The 20,832-nt window shown below is 39.1% G+C and overlaps 4 protein-coding genes across 5 annotated transcripts; 1 reads left to right on the top strand and 3 right to left on the bottom strand.

Annotated features, from left to right (window-relative positions):
• Positions 1 to 126: 126 nt before the first annotated feature.
• LOC110754061 (cytochrome P450 CYP736A12-like) lies at positions 127 to 2,729 on the bottom strand. The gene is made up of 2 exons (XM_088253560.1): positions 1,967 to 2,729; positions 127 to 1,126 (listed from the first exon to the last, which is right to left on the bottom strand). The coding sequence occupies exons 1-2, from the start codon at positions 2,648 to 2,650 to the stop codon at positions 281 to 283; spliced, it is 1,530 nt and encodes a 509-aa protein (XP_088109686.1). The 5' UTR covers positions 2,651 to 2,729; the 3' UTR covers positions 127 to 280.
• Positions 2,730 to 4,572: 1,843 nt separating this feature from the next.
• SCD1 (stomatal cytokinesis defective / SCD1 protein (SCD1)) lies at positions 4,573 to 16,200 on the top strand. 2 transcript variants are annotated; one of them, XM_021955092.2, is made up of 30 exons: positions 4,573 to 5,064; positions 5,202 to 5,295; positions 5,933 to 6,134; positions 6,223 to 6,364; positions 6,467 to 6,567; positions 6,647 to 6,710; positions 6,937 to 7,050; positions 7,508 to 7,728; positions 8,106 to 8,160; positions 8,265 to 8,348; positions 8,690 to 8,885; positions 8,998 to 9,106; positions 9,516 to 9,579; positions 9,665 to 9,709; positions 10,032 to 10,107; positions 10,247 to 10,371; positions 10,753 to 10,910; positions 11,640 to 11,687; positions 12,445 to 12,502; positions 12,604 to 12,687; positions 13,145 to 13,406; positions 13,538 to 13,695; positions 13,785 to 13,849; positions 14,162 to 14,285; positions 14,473 to 14,654; positions 14,750 to 14,821; positions 14,937 to 15,097; positions 15,223 to 15,264; positions 15,524 to 15,732; positions 15,906 to 16,200. In XM_021955092.2, the coding sequence occupies exons 1-30, from the start codon at positions 4,891 to 4,893 to the stop codon at positions 15,999 to 16,001; spliced, it is 3,585 nt and encodes a 1,194-aa protein (XP_021810784.1). In that variant the 5' UTR covers positions 4,573 to 4,890; the 3' UTR covers positions 16,002 to 16,200. The 2 variants fall into 2 exon arrangements, with proteins under 2 accessions (XP_021810784.1, XP_021810782.1); XM_021955090.2 differs by having other exon boundaries at positions 4,574 to 5,064; positions 13,496 to 13,695.
• Positions 16,201 to 16,329: 129 nt separating this feature from the next.
• On the bottom strand, positions 16,330 to 18,197 carry LOC110754084 (uncharacterized). The gene is made up of 4 exons (XM_021955094.2): positions 17,288 to 18,197; positions 17,122 to 17,193; positions 16,811 to 17,023; positions 16,330 to 16,716 (listed from the first exon to the last, which is right to left on the bottom strand). Exons 1-4 carry the CDS (start codon positions 18,144 to 18,146, stop codon positions 16,622 to 16,624), a joined length of 1,239 nt encoding a protein of 412 aa, XP_021810786.2. The 5' UTR covers positions 18,147 to 18,197; the 3' UTR covers positions 16,330 to 16,621.
• A 279-nt stretch (positions 18,198 to 18,476) lies between these two features.
• On the bottom strand, positions 18,477 to 20,448 carry LOC110754083 (uncharacterized). Its single transcript, XM_021955093.2, has 4 exons — positions 19,387 to 20,448; positions 19,222 to 19,293; positions 18,926 to 19,138; positions 18,477 to 18,825 (listed from the first exon to the last, which is right to left on the bottom strand). Exons 1-4 carry the CDS (start codon positions 20,381 to 20,383, stop codon positions 18,722 to 18,724), a joined length of 1,386 nt encoding a protein of 461 aa, XP_021810785.2. The 5' UTR covers positions 20,384 to 20,448; the 3' UTR covers positions 18,477 to 18,721.
• Positions 20,449 to 20,832: the final 384 nt, after the last annotated feature.

The following is a 20,832-nucleotide window of genomic DNA, read 5'->3' as shown; positions in this document are numbered from 1 at the left end:
TGATCCTAGAACGAAAAGAGATCTAAACAGTAAGAAATTGATGTTTATTTTATCCTATATTGAGGGATTCTTCAAATAATTTTATTTGAGAGACGTCCTTTAAGCCATACAAGAGTGTCCCTCAAATAAGCTTATTTGAGGAATTCCTCAATGAAGCTCTATATATATATCAAGCTCTTAATACATTTCGTTAATCCACTCCTTCTAAGTAAGAGTTTAAGGGAATATAATTAAGCATATCAATTACAAATAGATGAATGTCTTTGAAGTCTGATCTGAACTATGAAAGTTGATTGGATAGGCGGTAGGTGGGCATGGCAAACAAGTGTATGGCTTTTGACAGCGACAATCCGAATTTCTCAGTCATGTCCAAATCTTTAGGTTTCAGGCCACTTGGGAGGTCCCAGTTAAAGCAGTGGACCAAGTTTGCTAGAGCCAGACGAACTGTGGTTAGGCCTAGTTGCATAGCAGGACACCCTCTTCGACCAGACCCAAATGGTAGAAGCTGGAAGTCATGCCCTCGAAGATCAATATTGCCATCAATGAACCTTTCAGGGTAAAATTCTTCCACATTTTCTGACCATACTTTAGGATCTCTCCCAATGGCCCAAGTGTTTATAAAGATTCTCGATTTCTTGGGTATGTCGAATCCTTCAACTGTAATGTCCTCCATGGATTCATGTGGGATCAGCAATGGTGCAACTGGGTGCAGCCTCAAGCTCTCCTTGACCACCATGCTCAAGTAACCCAACTTCGGCAAGTCACTCTCTTCCACCATTCGGTCCATTCCAATCACACTCTGGAGCTCTTCCTGGAGATGCTTCATTACCCTGGGATGCCTCAAGAGCTCCGCAAGGGTCCAAACTATGGCGGTAGCTGAAGTATCGAAGGCACCCGAAATCATGTCTAGTAAGATGGCTTTCACATTTGTCCGTTCCATCATGTAGACCTGCTCATCGTTGGGATTTAATGGTTGGTGTATCAATGAAAGCAGCACGTCCACAAAGTCCTTGTGACTACGGTCTTGTACTTGCCCACTCTTAGAAACTTGTTCATGTTCCCCGATTATCTTTTCGAAAAGTTGGTCAATTGTCTTGCTAATTCTCTTCATGCGCTTGGCTAATCCCTATATGATAGGAAGATACGGTTAAGATATATAATATTTCTTAGGATCAATGATACAGTAAAATTGCTGCTCCTCGAGCATAACATAGAAAAGAAAAGAAGTTTCCAAAGATTTCTTAACAATCAGTTTTGTTGGTTCCTCCAATCAGCTTTCAGATATCTTTAGCAAAGGGCTCTCTACTCATCTTTTCTCCTCCTTTCATCCCCATCAGCTTGAGGGGGCATATTAGAGACAGAGCACGTGATATCCCATTATTCTAGGGGAACATCTCATATTTTAATGCATAGATTTAGGGATATGTTATATAGGAATATGTGAGAATATGTGCTCAAGACTTTGTATAAATATTTGTTATTGTGAATACAGCATCATCCAAGTTTTCTCTCTATTCTTCTTCACAAAGCATTTCCCAATTGTTTACGCCAGTACAACTGGAGCTCATCATTGAACTACCTGGCCATATATAATTTTCATCATATATAATTTTTACGTATTATAATATGAATACTACCTGGCCGGCCGGCCAAACCTTATTGGAGCCATATGCATATGAACCTTGCCATTAACGAAAATAATTAATATAATGTGAGAAGGATATGGCCAATCTTTCATTTATTTAATATTATTTGTGATTTAGGGTGCATGTGTGTTACAGGAAATTGGCGACGAAAGTGAGCTCATTCCAAAAGCTACGCGTTGAGAATTGACAATTAGTAATTGAAAAAGTCCTGAAATCTTTTTTACTTTACTTCGTTGACACTAATGATCTATAATCTAACAGTGCATTATTAATTCATGTAATAATAATAATTAAGTTTGGTAAGGATATGTAAAGCACACCTGAAGATCAAGTGGACTGAGGAAGGGGACGTAATCACCAATATTGAATGCGCCTGCCAAGAACAGGGTTTCCTCAACAGTCCCCTTGAGATCAAACATATCATCATTTTTTCTCCCCAAAACCATCCTATATGTTATGTCCTCAACAAGCCCACCAACCTTCTCACTAAGATCCACCACTTCACCCGCCGCTGCGGCTTTCTTCAGTGACCGAACAAACAACCCCACCTCCTCCCATCTCAGTGGAGCAAAACCCTCAATCTTTGATGGACAAAGAAGCTGCAGAGTGCATAGCTTCCTAATATGCCGCCAGTATGGACCATATTCAGTGAAGGCCATGCCCTTTGTGCCGTAGGACATGTACTCGGAGGCTTGGACTTTGGGGCGGCTGGCAAAAATGGTGTCATGGGTTTTCAAGAAAAGCTCTGCAGCTGTGGGGGAGGAGACCACTATGGCGGGTATGTTGCCTAGGCGCATGGACATGATTGGGCCATATTTTTTCGCCAAGTGTTGGAGGCTGCGGTGTGGGAGGTTGCCTAGCATGTGAAGATTGCCAATGATTGGCAGTGCCCGAGGCCCAGGAGGCAGTTTTGGCCTTGAGGAGGAGGCAGTGATTATGGTGTGGATGAGAGAGCAGAGGAAGGTCAGAAAGACCAGAAGGATGGCTATTATTGTTGGACTCATTCTAGCTTTATGGGTGTGGATGAGAGAGCAGAGGAAGGTCAGACCAGAAGGATGGCTATTATTATTGAGAGATGGGGCATTTGCTCATCCACTCTCATACAAAGTGTTTGATATTTATTTATAGGCTAAATTATTGAAATGTCCCTGTAACTCAATTTCAATCTTAGTTTCCCCCCTGAAACTCTAAGTGTCTCACTTTCCCCCCTGAAACTCCATATATTGTCTCACTTTGCCTATATTCCATCCAGCCCTAATAGAAGTCGTCAAATCTTAACCCCCCAAAAACAACCTTCCCTTACAAATTCAGATACTCTCTGAATCTGCAACTACACTCAGACTCATTTGCAAAACCAAACCCCTCTCCAAACTCCAAGAAACGAAGAACAACCTCCAACAATGGCGGCAACCCAACTCCTTCTCTCTCTCATCGTCCTCTCAGTTCTCTCTCTCTCTCCTCCGCCCTCCCCACCCAAACCCTCGTCAACGCCGTCGAAATCCTCTCAAATTTCGGCTACACCTCCATGGCTTTGACCCTCGACCTCGCCTCTCAAACCCTCCTCCTCTCCCAGTCTCCTTCTCTCACCATCTTCGCCTCCACCAACGCCGCCTTCTCTCACTCCGGTCAACTGCCGCTGAACCCCTTGCAATTCTACATCATCCCTCTTTATTTCTCTCTCCGATCCCTCAAGTCCCTGCCTTTCAGCGCCAAGATCACAACTTTACTCTCTGACCGCTCTCTCTCCGTCACCACTTTGGCCTATGACCCCAGAGTCTCACTCAACAACGTCCCCATCACTGTTTCCCCATCATTGTTTCCCCAATTTTTGACTTCTGCTAGGGTTGGATGGAATATAGGCAAAGTGAGACAATATATGGAGTTTCAGGGGGGAAAGTGAGACACTTAGAGTTTCAAGGGGGAAACTGAGACTGAAATTGAGTTACAGGGGGCATTTTAATAATTTAGCCTTTATTTATACAGCTCCAACCGCCGTAGCCAAACAACATTACTCTTTTAGAATTAGCCGTTGGATCTCATCCAGACAAATTCGACGGCTGAGTTTAACTCGACTAAAGTACACCAAATGGGGTCAATACACAGCTGTTGACCATGGCCCGCCTTGAGATTTTGACAGCCTCACACGCAAAATTTTGGCCCGTCTTGAGATTTTTAAGTAGCAAACCAACTTTTTTGGATGAATCCAAGGTATCCCCCGTACGTAGGCGAGGACTAATCCCTCGAGCCGGGTCGGACCCCCTTCGGGGGGCAAGCTCTCTCAATGATGGCTGCTCCATTCACAAGGCTCGAACTCGAGACCTTGCTTAAGGAACTTTACTAGACGCAAAATTATGAAAATTGCGTGCGGTGATACCAAGTACACACCCTCGTTGCTAGCCTTTTGCTTTTCACTTGATCTCGCTCGATTATGGAATGACATTTCTTTTGTTTTTCAAAGAACCTAACCAGTAAGTAGTAACACCATGTCTATGTAAATTAGTAGCCAATGAGGTCTAGTCCAGTGAAAAAGAGCTTTGACTTGCAGAGGTCTCAGGTTCGAATTCCTACATCATTATAATTTGTGTGTGTGAGAAATCCATTTCCTATAATTTAAACTATCACTTGTATTAAAAAAGAAAAAGAAAACTAGTAACATTATGCACAAAAAACATGCAAAACAACAATTTATTTCCATGTAAAAGAGTAAAATTGCAATGAATTTCTTATGATTATCTTTATCTTCTTGAATTAAGGTACCAAGTTTCTCATAAAATTTAAATTTGGCATGTAACAAAATAATTACAAAGAAGGAAAACAGAACTTAGTAATTTACATACATATATTTTTTTTTCTTTCGATCGTTTAAAGTGGCATGAAGATTGAAAGGGGATAACAAAACATAATAGTAAATATGCATCAATGGAAATTGCAGTGGTTATATATAAACTGAACTAGGGCGATTTGAGAGATTCTATTTCCCTTGCGGAAGAAACACATTTATGAATTTATGATTATGAATCATAAACAACACTCATGTTTCAACCAGGAAACGAATGTTTGAAATCCAAAGCAGCCCCTGCCCCTGGCCTTTGCTATAGAACGAGCTTCAGTCAGAGGCTGAATTGATCTCAATTTGTCCTTCATTTTCTATCCACTGAACCAGATCTCAGCCTCCTGCTCCCTCTCTCTCAAATCAATCTCTGTCTGTGTGTTTGTGAGAGAGATAGGAGAGGATCGTTGACCAATGGCTCGGATCTTCGAGCACTTGGTGGTGTGCGGGATCGGACCCGAGATTCGGACCCTGGACGGTAGCAAAGGCTTCCACGGCTTTGGCACATATTACATGCCGTCTCTTCTGGACCAGTACCCTTCTCCCAACCACACTCTCTACCCTCCTCCTCCTCCTCAGCTCCCAACCGTAAGTTACCAGTCTTCGCTGCTTTCTATTTCTGCTTTTCTTCTGTTTGTTTTCCGAAATCCATTTATTCGTTCAATTTTAGCTGCGCCTTATGAATGATCTGGATGATTGTGTGCTTTTCTTGTTTTCTGTTTCAGTGTGTGTTGCCAGCTGGTGTTTTGTTCTATTCATCAGGCTATGATTCCAATGACGCCTCCACGATTCCACGGAGCTACCCCATTGTTCTCACTGGTATTTATTATTAAGCTCTACGCTCTGCTCTATGCATTCTTCAAAAATGTGTTTCCTTGTTATTAAACTTTCAGAAGAAAATATAGAATTTGACTAGTTCGTCAAGTTAGCGTTGTCGCTTAGAAACTAGAATGATAACACATAGAGTTTTACACACATTTGTACATTTAGGATTATGCGAAATTTGTGATAGCACAAAGCTGCAGAGGATATCGGAGCCATTATACGAGTGGTTTTTCGTGATTAGTAGGTTTAAACAAAGCTTTAGATAGAGCTATAACCTTGCTATTAAATTTGCAGAAGAAAATATAGAAATTGACTAGTTCTTCAAGTTAGTGTTGTCGCTTAGAAACTAGAATGATGACACACACATTTGTACATTTAGGTTTATGTGAAATTTGTGATCGCACAAATCTTCAGAGGATATCGGAGCCATCATATAGTGGTTTTTCGTGATTAGTAGGTTTAAACAAAGCTTTAGATAGAGCTATTTGTTTTCTGTTTAACATTAGAATGTTGGCTTTTAATCATCATTTCCTAGTTAGTTGCTTCTAAAGGTGCAGTTACTTTCTTGCAAGTGTGTATGTATCCACGTCTTATTGTTTGTTTCTAAGGGTGTTTTCCTAATTTTGTGCAGAGGGTGATGGGACAAAAATTTATGTTAGTTGCATTTCTTTCCGAGATCCAGTCAGTGAGGATATTGCTGAAGCTTATTGTATACCTGCAAATTCATTTGCTGATAAATGTATCTGTCTAGTTTCGCGGTCACCTAGCTTTCGTTTACTTAGGAATACACTAGAGGAATTATTTACACTTTGTTTTTCCCCTGGTGGAAGTAGGTAAGTATCATCTGCTGGTAAATTTTGATGGTATTTTTTATGGAGATTCATGGTGGTAAGAATCCAAATGTTTCTTTAAAATTTACAGCAAACCCTTATGGGATGTTATTGCATCTTTGGTGTCCACTGTACCTTTGCCCACCCCAGGAAAAGATCGAGTTTTGTTTGCTATTGACAATTGTCTGCTTTCTGTGGAGGCTCCACCAAAGGATGGGCTCCCCCATGTTGATGTACAGCCTCATTGTTTTCTTGCTTTTTTAGTTGAATGCTTCTGCCTTTTGCTGAATATTAATCTGGTTGCTTAATTACCGGACTATATTTCTTTAATGCAGATATCATTTCAGCCATTGGTACAGTGCCTAGATGTTGACAACTTAATTAAATTTTTCACAGCCGTGTTGCTTGAGAGGAGAATTTTGCTCCGATCAAACAAGTAAGCAGCTGACTTTGAACAATTTAATGCCGTGTATTTGTGCATCCTTTAGATAATCCGTCCTCCTGTTTTTTGGCAGATATTCAATTTTAACCCTTGTATCAGAAGCCATATGCCATTTACTTTATCCATTTCGGTGGCAGGTAAACTAGTTCTTTTGTGACCTGCTTTTTATGGGTCTAGATAAAATATTTAACCCTTGTGCTTCATTTAGTTTTTGTCATTATGGTGGCAAAATTTTTTATATTCCAACATTTTCAAAAGAACTAATTTTTTGTTCAAAGATGGAATAAATAATGCAGTAGTATTATCTTTTATGCTTCGTGTACTTGACTCTTGTCTAATTTGTGCATGTTTGTTGTGCGGAAGCAAGTCTACATTCCGTTACTCTTTTTCAGTGGCGTAGACTATATTGATGCGCCTACGCCATATATGATGGGTCTCCATTCAGGCGTTGATACATCTAATCTGGCCATGGATGGTGTAAGTTGTTCTGCATAAACTGCACTTTATATGACAAAAAAAAAAACTGCACATTTGTCAATTTATAGTTATTAATTTACATGTGCTGGTTGAACAATATATCTCATGGTCTTTTATATGTATTCTATGGTTGTTAGGTTCCCAACAGCATTGCTAATAACAATATGTTGGGAAACCTTTGGATTTGATTCTGACCCTTCATTCTGCCTGTATTTGGTCAAGTACCTATCACAGGAATTCGTTGCTGTATAGTATACTATATAATTACTTAGGGCTTAGGTTTTATATTCTTTACAATGTTGCATATCTCGTTTAGCTCTCTATTCTTACATTCTTTTTTCTGTGACTTCTTCTGTTATGTTTTCCAAAAGATTGCAAAATCATGATGAAATTTTGTAGCATGTAAGAAAGGTACTGATGTAATATCTGTTTTCTTGCCTTCCCCTTGTGGTTCTAGGTAGTTGTTGTTGACCTTGAGTGTAATCGTATCACAACAACGGAAGATATACCTCCTATCCCAGAGCCAGAATTAGGAGATTTGCGTGGGGAGATAACAAAGTTATTGCATCCCAATGTTGTGGGGATAGATCAGATGAAGGATGGTTTATATAGTTTGCCTGAGCAATATCCTAAAGGTGGCAACAAACCTTGGGGAGAGGATTACGACCTTCAACTTAGGTGATACTCTGGTGCCAAGCGAAATTTAGCGTAATAATTGTAGGGGTTCCACTTTTGTGGTAAAAGACTGAAAGAGCAACTTTGCCTTGATTGATTTTAAATATTGTGACCAACATTGCAGATTATAGGTTTTCATTATACTTCAACAAACACCAGTGTAGTCATTGTTATTTGCTTCTTTTCTTTTACTTAAAGTTCAAAATTTAATATTGGAGAGGTCTTGAAGCTATGCAATAACCTTAGAAATGCTAACCAGTTGGTAATTATGCTTTATGTCTTCCCTCTGAGCTAATGGCTTGTTAGTTGTTTCTGAAGCCTTACTTTTTGGAGAGTGTTAAGTATTCACACATATTCTTTGCACTTGATTTCATGTGCAGGTTAGTGTTCTTAAAGTTCTTTGCATCACTTTTAAGTGGCTACCGAAACTTCATAGTATGAAACTTTTTATCTAATTTGATGTTTTGTGAATTGGTCTATTCATTTGTCTCTGTAGATTCCTCTAAATTTTATTTGGTGGAATTGTTTTTTTCCCCAAGGAAGTTACTGCTACTCATGTCTTCAACACTCAAGCATTCTTGACGATGCGGTCTCGGTCAACTGGCCAACCACCAGAACCCATGGTATTTATTTTCATTGCATTGCACCCATCATTATCTTCGAGATATCAACTCACATTAGTAATTATGGGTAGATATAATTGCAATAGTCATAATTATGGTAATTGGTATGACTAATGTAGTTATGATTGTGATTGTAATTGTAATTGTTGTGATGATTATTCTTATTGTTACTCTACATATTGCAGAGTTTCTAGCAAACCAGTCAAATATGTGTGTTTGTGTGTTGTTGTTGGTTTATATCAACTACATTTTTTCTTTTAATATCATTTTAATCTTCATTTCATGAAATATCTTGTCCTAGGCTCCTGGTGTTATACTTATTTCTTTGTTGTTATTTACAGTTAACACAGTTCCTGGATTCCCATGGTTTCATGGATTATCTGGAACGAGGATTAGGTTCTGACGAAAACACTAATAACCTACTTGACAAGTTACAAGATGCAATTAGAAGAGGCCAAAATCCTATTTCAATTCTTCCATCAAATTTGGTAGAGCCTGAGATTATAACAATTTCAGATACGGATGTGGGAGCATCAGGTGAATTTGATTTGCTGTTTATTTAAGATTGAAAATTATGTCAACAGAAGAAGATAACACAAATATTAAGCTTGATATGGTGTTAATTTTCCTCATTTTTGGTGGATTTTAGGATCAGGTGCCAAATACACATATGATAGGTTTCCCTCAAACATTAGGACAGAAGAGCAAGAAGAAAAGAGGAGGCAGATCCTTGCTGCAGCAAGTGGATTATCCTCTAGGTATATATACATGGCAATTTGTTGCAGATGAAAATGAAATCTTGTTCATGTTTGTAATTTTCAGTCAATCTGGAAATAAACATGCTTCATATATGTAACAGAAATGAGAATTTTAAAATATCTGAAAACTATTGGAGACAAATTCTACTTGCATTGAGAGACACTAAAATATGGTTACTAACCTTTCTACCAATTTGTGAGTTGGTTATACAATAAAGTCAATCAGATTTTGTATATTTGTTTTGCCTGTAGGCTTTCATCTATGATAAAAGATGGTGGCAATATATATTATTAGATTGAGTTGTAGGGGATATGATGACATTATCTTGTTCAGTAGAGTTGAAGACTAATTATAACACATCTTGGTACAGTTTCTAATCTTTCTTCTCTTTTCTTGTTTCTCTCTCAGCTCACCTTCTGTCCTAGTGGGTAAAGACTCCAAATCAGAAACTCTAACTCCATTGGAGAGGGCTGTAAGTTCTGTACTCCAAAATGATTCCCTGTAGTTGTAATTCTACTTTAATCTTTCCTTAACTTTATGAAACATTGGTCATTCAGGCGGAAAGGGAGTGCATGGTTTTGGACATAAAAGTTAAGCTGCAGGTACAATTTTTTATTTATTTATTTATCTGTTCATGTAGTGGACATATTGTGCACGTTTTTGTTGGCTGTTTATAGTGCATGATATTCCATTACTTGATCAATATGTTATTAAGTTTAAAAGAAATTGGCTATGATCATTTTACTAATTTAAAAGAAATTCATGTATATCTTAATAATCATGCAAAATTATCAGTTTTTGGAGTTTATTCTTCTCTTCCTTTTTTTTTTCCGTGAAAAACTATTGACCATATAACCTTTGAATATTGAATGACCATGCTGGTTAATAACTATGCGTGTTTTTGTGATTGTGGTTGATGACCAGGGTCTGTGGCTTCGTCTTCTGAAATTGGGACCCACTGATGATCCTCTTTCGTCATTTGAATATGGCACAATCCTTGGTATGGCTGTTTGAGTGTTCAACTCTCACATGTATTATGATGGGGTGGAAGGCTGATGTCTATTTTTTGGAAATATAATCTGCTTCGCAGCTCAAAGGGCCTGTTAATTAACAAACATTACTATATATTGGCTTTGCAGCTTTAATTGAATCTGATGCAGAGGGGATTGGTGGCAGTGGGTTCATTGAATGTATAAGGGAGCATATAAATCAGGGATGGCACTGTCAGTTGACTGAAGAACAATTTCTTGCTGTGAAGGAATTGGTATGCAAAAACAAACTCAATTTTCTTCGGAAGATAGATCTAATTTAGTAATAACCAAGAATTGTTAAGATTTTGGAACATCAAAATCTCCAAGTTTTGTTCAACTTTGTATTTTCCTGGGTTCAATTTTTAGCATTATTATGGTTTTTGTAATCCCACAAAAAACAAAACATTTTCTTGTAAACTAGATCATGGTTTCAGGGTATAAGGATATGCTACCCAAACACACAAGCACACAAACGAACACTCATTGACTATTTTGCTTATTGGCTTGCATTCCAGAGTTATCATTAGGCTAATACTTTATACACAACATGTATTTTGTGATAATCTGTTATTTATTTTTTATTATTTTCAACATTAACTTGTATTTGCATTCAGCTTAAAACAGCTATCAGTCGTGCAACTTCCCGAAATGATTTGTTGACCATCAGGGATGCCCTTGAAGTATCTGCTGAAATGTATAAGAAGGATGCAAACAATGTTGCTGACTACATTCAGCGCCATCTTATATCTTTGTCCATCTGGGAGGAATTACGGTATGTGGTTGCAAGTCATTTACACCTCAGTTTTGAGCATCAATTGATTCTGATGTTCACTTTTCCCTTGCATACAGTTATTGGTTCTTCTCATTGAACTATCACGCTGCTATTTTTCTCTTCTGCTCTGTAAAATTTGAACTTAGGTCAATTTTCAGTAGTGGAAGTAGGGGGTCTACGCAATGTGTCAATCAGATGCAGAGTCAAACTCTAAATCTAGACCAGTGCAAAGTGTAATAAATCCTTGCATTTCCAGTCTCCTTTGAACTTCAGAGCCACAAGGACAATGTGGATATTAGAAAGTAATAAAGAAAACCAGATGATATTTTGGAGTTTATTGTCAGTGCAGAAATAGATCAGAATAGTGAGAGAAAGTAATGGATGGCACATTACTGATAAGTAACATACTTGCAGTACTTGAACCTAAGCTATTCCAAACTTCCCTATCTGCAACTTACTTTCATTTTTCTTGTTTGTAGGCTGCTTTAACTAAACTCTAAACTTTTTGACATTTGTGTTGTAGTTCCTTTTCTTTTCCCGCTCCATAGTGGCTCTTGTCTCTTTCTTTATGTTAAATTGCCTTTTTAATACATTTGTCATACCTGGTTAGTTTACAAAGTGAACTTGCTGGTTCACTCTCCGTATTACTTCTTTCTCTATCTATATTTTATCAGTTTTTATCCAACAAAAATCACAAATGAAATTTTATGTATGTTTATGATTTTGCAGCTTTTGGGAAGGGTACTTTGACTATCTAATGGAGAGGTCTGCAAACAAGTAAGAATTCAGCCAATTTATCTTCTTTTTTTGTTTTTTTTACTTCTTAGATAAATTCACTTTATCCTGCCTTTGATTTTATGGTCTACTGAATTCATCTGTTACATTGCATTCCCTTTTTCTGGGTGTTTGGTTAGGGGTTTCCTATGGTATAAGCCTTGTACCTCATACATAAATAGTAACCTTGAGTATGAAACTGGTAAACCTACTTCAAAGTTTTAGTAGCAACTATGAGTGTATCCTGCTTTCATGTCCATGTTTCCTATACTTTATTTTAGCTAAGTCCCCTCTGTGCAAGGCCTTATATTGTAGCATGACTTGTATTCTGCATAATGCTCAATTTTGAGTTGTTGGGTTGCATTTAGCGCACTTCTGCTCAACTATGAGTGTATACAGTAGCATGACCTGTATTTTACAGAATGCGCAATTTTGAGTTGTTGGTTATATTGAGTGCACACTTGTGCTACGCATGCAAGTTTAGTGATTATATGATTATGGGGATGTTAGCCTGCCCCATCTGGTTGTATTTTATTTGGAGAACCAAGCATCCACCTACCAAGAATACTAACAGTAGTATCTATACCGGACCATTGAAGTTGATGATAATACTTGTACATTGTATCTTTTCTTTTCATCCAAATTATTGTACAAAAATATTGATAGTCTTGTGCTTAGTACACAATAAATGAGAAACTTCTATTGCACCATGTGAGATGTAATCTTTGCAAAGTAATGTTTGTTTCCGTTTTTACATCAGGTCGGCCAACTATGCTTCTCTGGTGACTGCACAGCTAAAGTTTGTGGAATCACACATGGTGCTGTTTCTTCTTTTATCTTTACACTTTTCCTGGCTATTCTCAACTTTTACAGTTGTTTTCATTAGTTTGATTATGAGTTTGTTTTTTGTCAACATAAGGCTGGATTGGGCCTTCCGGATACTGATGCTTGGTACACGATTGAAACAATAGGAGAGAAGAACAACATTGGATACACACAATTTGTAAGAAACTTGTTTCTTTCTTTCAGTTTCTACAGTTCTACTTAAGGTCATAATGTTATCCTCGTCTTCTTTTCTGTATGTGATTAGAATTTCCTACTGGATATTTTTATAGATATTTATAAAAATACCCAATCCTAGACATGTATTTATAAAAATACCCAAGCACTATTTAAACATAGAAACATACCCAAAATGGGTTTTGGGTATGTGTGTAATGATGGGTTTTGAGTGTGTGTAATGATGAGTTTTGGGTATGTTTATAAAGTGTTTTGGGTGTTTGGTATTTTTATAATTTCAGCCCCCATTTTGGGTATTTTAGTGAAACTCCCATATTTTTATTTTGGCTAGATAATTTAGTTGCTCATCTGTTGGTTCTGTCTTCTGTATGCATGCAGCTGAAGTGTCCTTTGGTTTTTCGATTTATTGCTGATGATATTCCTTAATTATGTATTTTCAGATACAGCTGAGAGGGTTCTTGTCGCATGTTGTGCAACTACGCATTGGTTATTGGGGAATCACTGCTGTCAAGCCTCAATCCATGTTGTCTCATGGATTAGCATCTCCACATTCAAAAGATACCACAGTTGAGGATCAGCAGCCTGCTGAGGCTTCTGGTGTTGGAAGGAGCTGGGTTCAGAGCATGTTTAGCAGGGATACTGCATCCAGATCCACCTCTTTCAGTCGTGTTCGTAAGTGGACCTCTGATGGTGGCTCTTCAGGTAAATCTGTTGCTAAGATTAGGCTCTTGCATGTTATGTTTGATTTTTTATAATCTGCATCTACATCACCATAATTTCTATTCATTAAGCTACAAATGAAAATGGGACTCCACGTAAACGAGATTTATCAGCTACTGGGCAGAAGAAAACTCAAACCAATGTGCGTGTACTTAGAGGTCATAGTGGCTCGGTTACTGCTTTACATTGTGTAACGAGGAGAGAGGTTTGGGATCTTGTGGGCGACCGCGAAGATGCTGGTTTCTTCATCAGTGGAAGCACAGACTGCACGGTGAGCTCTGCATATCTACCAAACAATTCCATTGCACAAGAGTCTGTCCTCTGAAAGGGGTATATTAATTCTTTTCAGCAATCTTTCAGGTTAAGATCTGGGATCCTAGCTTTCGTGGTAATGAACTTCGGGCAACCTTGAAAGGACACACAAGGTTTTGTTGTTTTCTACTGTTACTATTGTTCTTACTATCATCATTATCATCATTTTGTTGTTTTGTTTCAATTACTAGTTGACTATACTTTTGTTAAAATTTTAAAATCTACTATATTATTACTAATTTTTTATATAAATAAAAATAAAAATTGTTTGGCTTTTATTGCATGTCAATACATATAGGGTACATTTATCAAATCCAATGTGCCCTACTACACTTGGTTTTATGTGGCAGTATCCTTTGTCATAATGACTAATTCAACATAGCTCAGTGTCCTTCCTCTCATGTCCTTTTGGGCCCTTGTTACAGAGCTGTTCGTGCAATAAGTTCTGATCGAGGAAAGGTAGTATCCGGATCAGATGATCAGTCTGTTTTAGTATGGGATAAGCAAACTACTCAGCTTCTAGAAGAGTTGAAAGGCCATGATGCACCGGTGAGCTTACTCACTTTGCTTATTATGTTGACTAGTTACCGGACAATGGAAAATCAAGCACTTAGTTGTTATATTATAATGTGGTAATAGTCACACAATAATGACCAATCTTTCCATCAAAATTAAATATCTCACCCTTGATGTGGAGTACGTATTGAACTTTACTTCCTATTGTCCATCCTTGTAGGTTAGCTGTGCGCGCATGCTGTCTGGTGAGCGTGTCCTTACCGCTGCTCATGATGGAACTGTAAAGATGTGGGATGTTAGAACTGACACTTGTGTAGCAACTGTTGGTCGTTGCTCTAGTGCCGTTCTATGCATGGAATATGATGACTCCACAGGAATTTTAGCTGCTGCTGGTCGAGATGCGTATGTATATTGAAACTCGATTAAGCATGCTTCATTATGAAAAATTTATTCAACTAATGCCTAGAAATTAATCCTCTGAGTTCTTGGATTATCAGCATTGCAAACATCTGGGACATTCGTGCGGGAAAGGCAATGCACAAGCTTGTAGGGCACACAAAATGGATTCGGTGAGCTAAAGGAGCATAGCTTTTCTTTTATGTATTTTATTGATAATTTTTAAGTAGCCAAGTATTTTATTGATAAATATTAAATTAGCCATGTATTTTATTGTCAATCATGCAGGTCGATTAGAATGGTGGGGGACACAGTTGTTACTGGTAGTGATGATTGGACCGCAAGAATGTGGTCCGTTTCCCGAGGAACATGTGATGCTGTTCTAGCATGCCATGCTGGCCCAATATTAAGCGTTGAATATTCCACACCTGACAAAGGAATAATTACAGGTTGGCACTCCTATTCTATTTGCTATGTTATTTTTCCTAGATTTCTCCCAAGATTTTTGGTCGCAATGCTTTTACACATGCGCCAATAAAACTGTTGGAATTATAACATGTGATTTCTGTTCCAGGTTCAACTGATGGGCTACTCCGCTTTTGGGAAAATGTGGAGGGTAAGAGCATTTTGTCTCGACTCTAGAATTTTTATTTTTCATTCTTTCATGTTCAACTATTATTATTTCTAGGTTCTTTTTCTGTGATAAGAAACAGAGACTATTAAAATATAATGTTGGTTGGTTTCTACAAGATTTTTTGTAATTAATCAAATAATTATGTCAGAGTTTATAGAAATGATTTAAGTTTCCCTTCGAATTACTGCCATTCTTCAATGAAAAGTAAGCATTTACCATTGCTTCTGTTGCTTTTATGCAGGAGGTATAAGATGCGTGAAAAATGTTACTGTTCATACTGCTGCTATATTGTCAATCAACGCTGCAGAACACTGGTTAGGAATTGGAGCTGCTGATAATTCCATGTCTCTTTTCCATCGGCCTCAAGAGAGACTTGGTAGCTTCTCTAGCACGGGAACAAAAATGGCTGGGTGGCAACTATACCGAACACCACAAAGAACAGTTGCTGTGGTATGCACTAATCCGAACCATTTTATTCCTACAAGAAAACACGCTCTCTCTCTCTCTCTCTCTCTCTCTCTCTCTATGGATATAATAATAATTTTCTTTTCCCGTTCTGTATGCATCTGCTTGTTAATGGCTATTTGTTTCCCCTGTTTTACTCACTACCTTGTGCTATCCAGGTACGATGTATTGCTACGGACCTCGAGAGGAAAAGGATATGCAGCGGCGGTCGTAATGGACTTCTTAGGCTTTGGGAAGCCACCATAAACATTTAAGTTTCTGGTGCGTTTGTGTATTTATGCTGAGTAAATGTCACATCATTTTTCTTTTCTTCCAAAAAATAATCAATTTTTGCCAATATATTTTACAAGTTGTACCTACCTACATACATTCTGAGTTGTGAAATTGGCGTGTTGAAGCTAAATACAATACGAAGAGAAGAGGGGCTGGTTTGTTGTCGCCCTGTTTGTGTAATTTCTTGATCCATGGTGTGCGTTTTCGGGTTTGCTTAGTTTGGTATTAGTGAATTGGATCTCTGTTAAGTGAAAAAATAACATTAATCAGATGAGGTATTTGATAAGTTCGTGTTTGGAGCCAGAAATAGTTCATATTTCCCGGACCCAAATTTGGATGTCGCGCCAATGTACTAGAGATCGGAATGCAGGACTTGTAGCTGGACCATCTGTTTGATTCAAAATCACAAAATGTTCACATTCACATCAATCGGTTTAGACATTGATGATCCATCCCTCTTCACCACCCCTCATAACAAAAAATACAAGATAAAAAAGCATCCCACAACATAAAAGCATACAAACCAACAAAATACCAAGTCGATGCTTAGTTTTGATGGGAAATAGGAAGGATAGCCAATATCACAAACATTTGGTTTTGTTCAATATCCAGTCATTCTTTGGGTCGTGGGGGGAGCCATGGCAGCTTGCCGCTTTTGCTGCAACCTCTGCATATGCTCCATGTTTCCTACCCATCCTACAACACACAAAGATGTCATATGAAACACCATAAGCCATCATACATATGCAAATCACAACGTCATATTGTGAATGGGAGTGTTTGTATGTACCTAAAGAAGGGTCCAGGCCTCTGAGCTCGAGCTCCCTATGTTCTTGGCAGAGAGCGCACCACTCACATAAGAAGTGAATGATGCAGTCGGGAGCGGGGCTTTCAGGTAGGTCAAACTTGTTCCTTAGCTTTTTCCGATATGTGCATGATAGCAAGCATGGCACAAAGATGCACACCGTGATCAGCATATAAATCAGTGAATTGACTGCGCACGCTGAACGTATATTGACACTTAGATCAATGTCGTGAACATAAAAGTAGTCAAATATTAATTCATTCATGGGAATCAGAAAACGATTTAACTCGACTTACAGGTTTGACCATTGTTGACAATCTCTGCAACCTGACCGAATGTCCAGCATGGGCAGAATAACGTCATGATAGCTGAAATATAACAACAAATATATGTATTTTTCATGAATCCTCCAAGCTAAGCCGTATAAAAAAGTTGGAGTATCATATGGTGAGTTGAGAGTACCATTTGGGGGGTCATGTAAGCACTGAAAAAGCCCCGTTTTCCAAGCACTGTCTATGCCAGCGGGCTGAGGCAGCAGCATTGGTAGGTATTGAACATTTTGGACGGGTATTCCTGTTTCTGCAATATAATTAGGGTTATAATGTAGAGGCGGCAGCTGATTTCTAGCTGCAGCAACTGGATTGTTATAATATTGCAGTTGTCCAGAGTGATGAGGAACAAATTGGTAAGCAGCCGGAGGAGGGAAAAGCACTTGCGGTGTAGTATAATAAATTGCAGGAGCAGAAGAAGCTCGGTGATGATGATGATGATGATGAGGAAGATAATATGGAGTTGGAGTTGGATGCGGGCGTGGTGCTGCTGGGCCAGTTGGCATCAATGCTTGTTGTTGGGGGTGTACTTGGTATGCCGCTGGTGGTGCAGGAGCATTATAATTATGGTGAGGCCAATGATAATGGTGTAACATGAGATTGGGGTTATAGGGGTTTGTGGGAGGCAATTGTGCCGCATGATGTAAAGGCCGGGGTTGTTGATGATGATCAAGACGTGATGTTCCAACGCTGTGGGAGGGGTTTGGGGGTGCAAGCTGTGGACGGTTATAGTGGGGCTGCATGGCTTGATGTTCATGAGTTTGATCATGATGGTTTGCAATTGCTTGATGTTCATGAAGATCATCATCTGCCTCGTGATCAGGACTGGGTTCTATAGCAGTAGAGGGGTTATTTGGAGGGGGAAGCTGTTCTGCAGGCAGCTGCTGCTGGGGTTGTTGCGCATGTACTGCGAATTTGAACGGCGCCTGGTTTGGTTGATGTTCAAGAGGATGCAGTTGAGCATCACAAGTTTGTGCCTCAGGACGTCCCATGAGATCCACCCCAGGACGTCCCACGCTCTGGGAAGAAGAGGGGTTTGAGCATCAATGGACCCAACCAATTGGACGGCAACGTCATCGCGTCTTTATATACAAACGAGAAAACTAAGGACAGCCTCTCACCCCTACTTTTGCTACCATATATTCTATTCTATACACACATTGTCAACACGGTTGACCAAAAGGATGCATTGACTTTCATCTCTAAATATACATATGTGAGATTTGTTGTTGTGAACATGGTAGGTTATCTTATAAGCATTAGGCATTATACGAATATATATACACATAAAAGAAACTCCATCAAAACAAAAATATTCGGATTATTTGTCAATGAATGAAAACAACAATTCGTTCAATATTACAAGAATGAAAAGCGATACATATTCATGGTATCCACAATATCACTAAACAAGAAAATAATAACATAGAAAAAGAAAATATTGGCCTTGATGACAGAAAACGCAAAAGTCTGCAAACGGTTGAGATTTATAACAAAGATGATGAGATCAGAAACATTAATTTGCTTCAATTTCTCATGAAACCAATTATCATATCATATTTGTTTGTCATTGACAATTATGATTCATATATTGGGGTGGTGGGGGCGCCATCATGTTAGCTCGCAGCTGCTGCTGCAAGTTGGGATTCCGTTGCAAATTTCCTATCCAACCTACAAAGATGCATAGAAGAAGGAAGGAGGATGGATATTATATTTTTATATAATATAATGTACATACATGAAATCACGAACCGTACGTAACGTTACATACCTATGGAAGGATCTATCCCTCTGATCTGAAGTTCCCTATATTCTTGGCAGAGAGCACAGGGTTCACAAAACAAATGAGTGACCCAATCGGGTGCAGGGGCCTCCACCAGCCCAAACATGCTCCGCAGCTTTGTGCGATAAGTGCATGACATTATGAATGGTACCCCAAGGAAACTTGCAATCAACCCGTAGAACAATCCGCTGATGGCACATGCTGCATTAATTACTCGGGCAGTTAATTAAGCATGGATCATTCTACATAAGATAAGATAAATATATATGTTTTGGATGACTTACAGGTAGTGCCGTTATCCACAATCTCTGCTATCTGCCCGAACGTCAAGCATGGAACGAAAGCCGTTGTGAGAGCTGAAATATTGTCATAGTACGCTTATCATCATACTTTATTAAGATTCATTAATTGATATATAATTCCATGTATACTACGAAATGTAGACGTACCATTCATTGGATCATCCATGCAATCAAATAACTCAGAACTCCAGCCCCCAGTGCCAACATTCTGCAGGTTTATATGATTAAGAGGTCCCGGCTGGTAATGAGGCTGCTGCACTGGAACCCCTTGAGCAGCATAATTATTATCAGGCACGCCATTGGCATTGCCTGCATTAACATTAATGTACCCTGCTTGTGCTTGTTGCGGCTGCTGCTGCTGGTAACGAACCTGATGAGGTGTACTTGGACTTGCAGGAGGAAACTTTGCTGGAGATTGTTGGGGTGCTTGTGGTGGGTAGGCCCCAGGTTGGTTAGCCCCATTTCCATACATGGGATTGGGATTGGGATGGGATTGCACATTCTGGGGTGGGAACTGTGCAGCAGCCCCAGTCTGGGGGCTCATTTGAGGCTGCTGATAGCCCTGCTGCTGCTGTTGTTGTTGTTGTTGAGCTTGAAATTGCGGGCTTTGTGGTGGGTACTGCTGTGGACTTTGAGGAGGGAACTGCTGTGGGTTTTGAGGAGGGAACTGCTGTGGCCTTTGAGGAGGAAATTGCTGTGGACTTTGAGGAGGAAACTTCTGTGGCCTCTGAGGAGGAAACTGCTGAGGCCTCTGAGGAGGAAACTGCTGAGGGCTTTGAGGAGGGAACTGCTGTGGTTGAGTCTGATAAGGGTTTGGTTGTGGAGGAACTTGTGGTGGGAACTGCATTGGCTGAGGCTGAGATGGCTGTTGTGTCTGCTGAAAGACGACTTGTGGTTGTGGTTGCGGTTGCGGTTGGGGGTCATAATCATTTTGATTGGGTGGCTGTGGCTGAGGTTGTTGCTGTTGTTGTTGGTATTGATCATGTTGGTTTTGGTCATCATAGTTCGATGGAGGAACACCGTCGCCAGTGTCAGGCACTTGCTGATACTCAAATTGTTGATCTTGTAACTCAAACTCCACCTCCGCCCCCATTTGAGGTTGGTCATGAACATCACCCTGGTATTCTGCTTCTGGGTCTCCCATTAGCCTATGTACCACTCTAACTTTGTTGATTGATCTCACAGAAATGGAGATAGAGAGCTGTGGATGAAAACATCATAGTGCAATGCTACACAATATATATATCATACATGCCACCAACTATAATAAAAGAAGCTGTTGTGCAAACAATTGAGCAAGCAATAATTAACAAAATCCACTAGTGGGAGTTCTGTCTGGATATATTGAAGTCAAACACACACAGCTGTATATACAAACTATGGAACCGTAATTCACTTACAACAAAAAAGAAAGAAAAAAAGAAGTTTGTGTGAAAGAGGGATGGAACAAATGGTTTAGGGATGGAACAAATGCGGAATTGTTTGACTTAGATATTAATTTGGGGGATTTGGGAAAGTCATGGTGATCACTGTCTGTCTGGTAGACAATAATGTTCTAATGGAATTGCGGAAGAGTTTACTTTGACCAGAATG

The sequence above is a fragment of the Prunus avium genome, chromosome 5, assembly GCF_965620075.1.
Source record: "Prunus avium chromosome 5, drPruAviu1.hap1.1, whole genome shotgun sequence".
Taxonomy (NCBI): Eukaryota; Viridiplantae; Streptophyta; class Magnoliopsida; order Rosales; family Rosaceae; genus Prunus; species Prunus avium.
The sequence above is the reverse complement of the archived record's forward strand: the minus strand, read 5'-3'. Positions and strand labels throughout refer to the sequence as shown.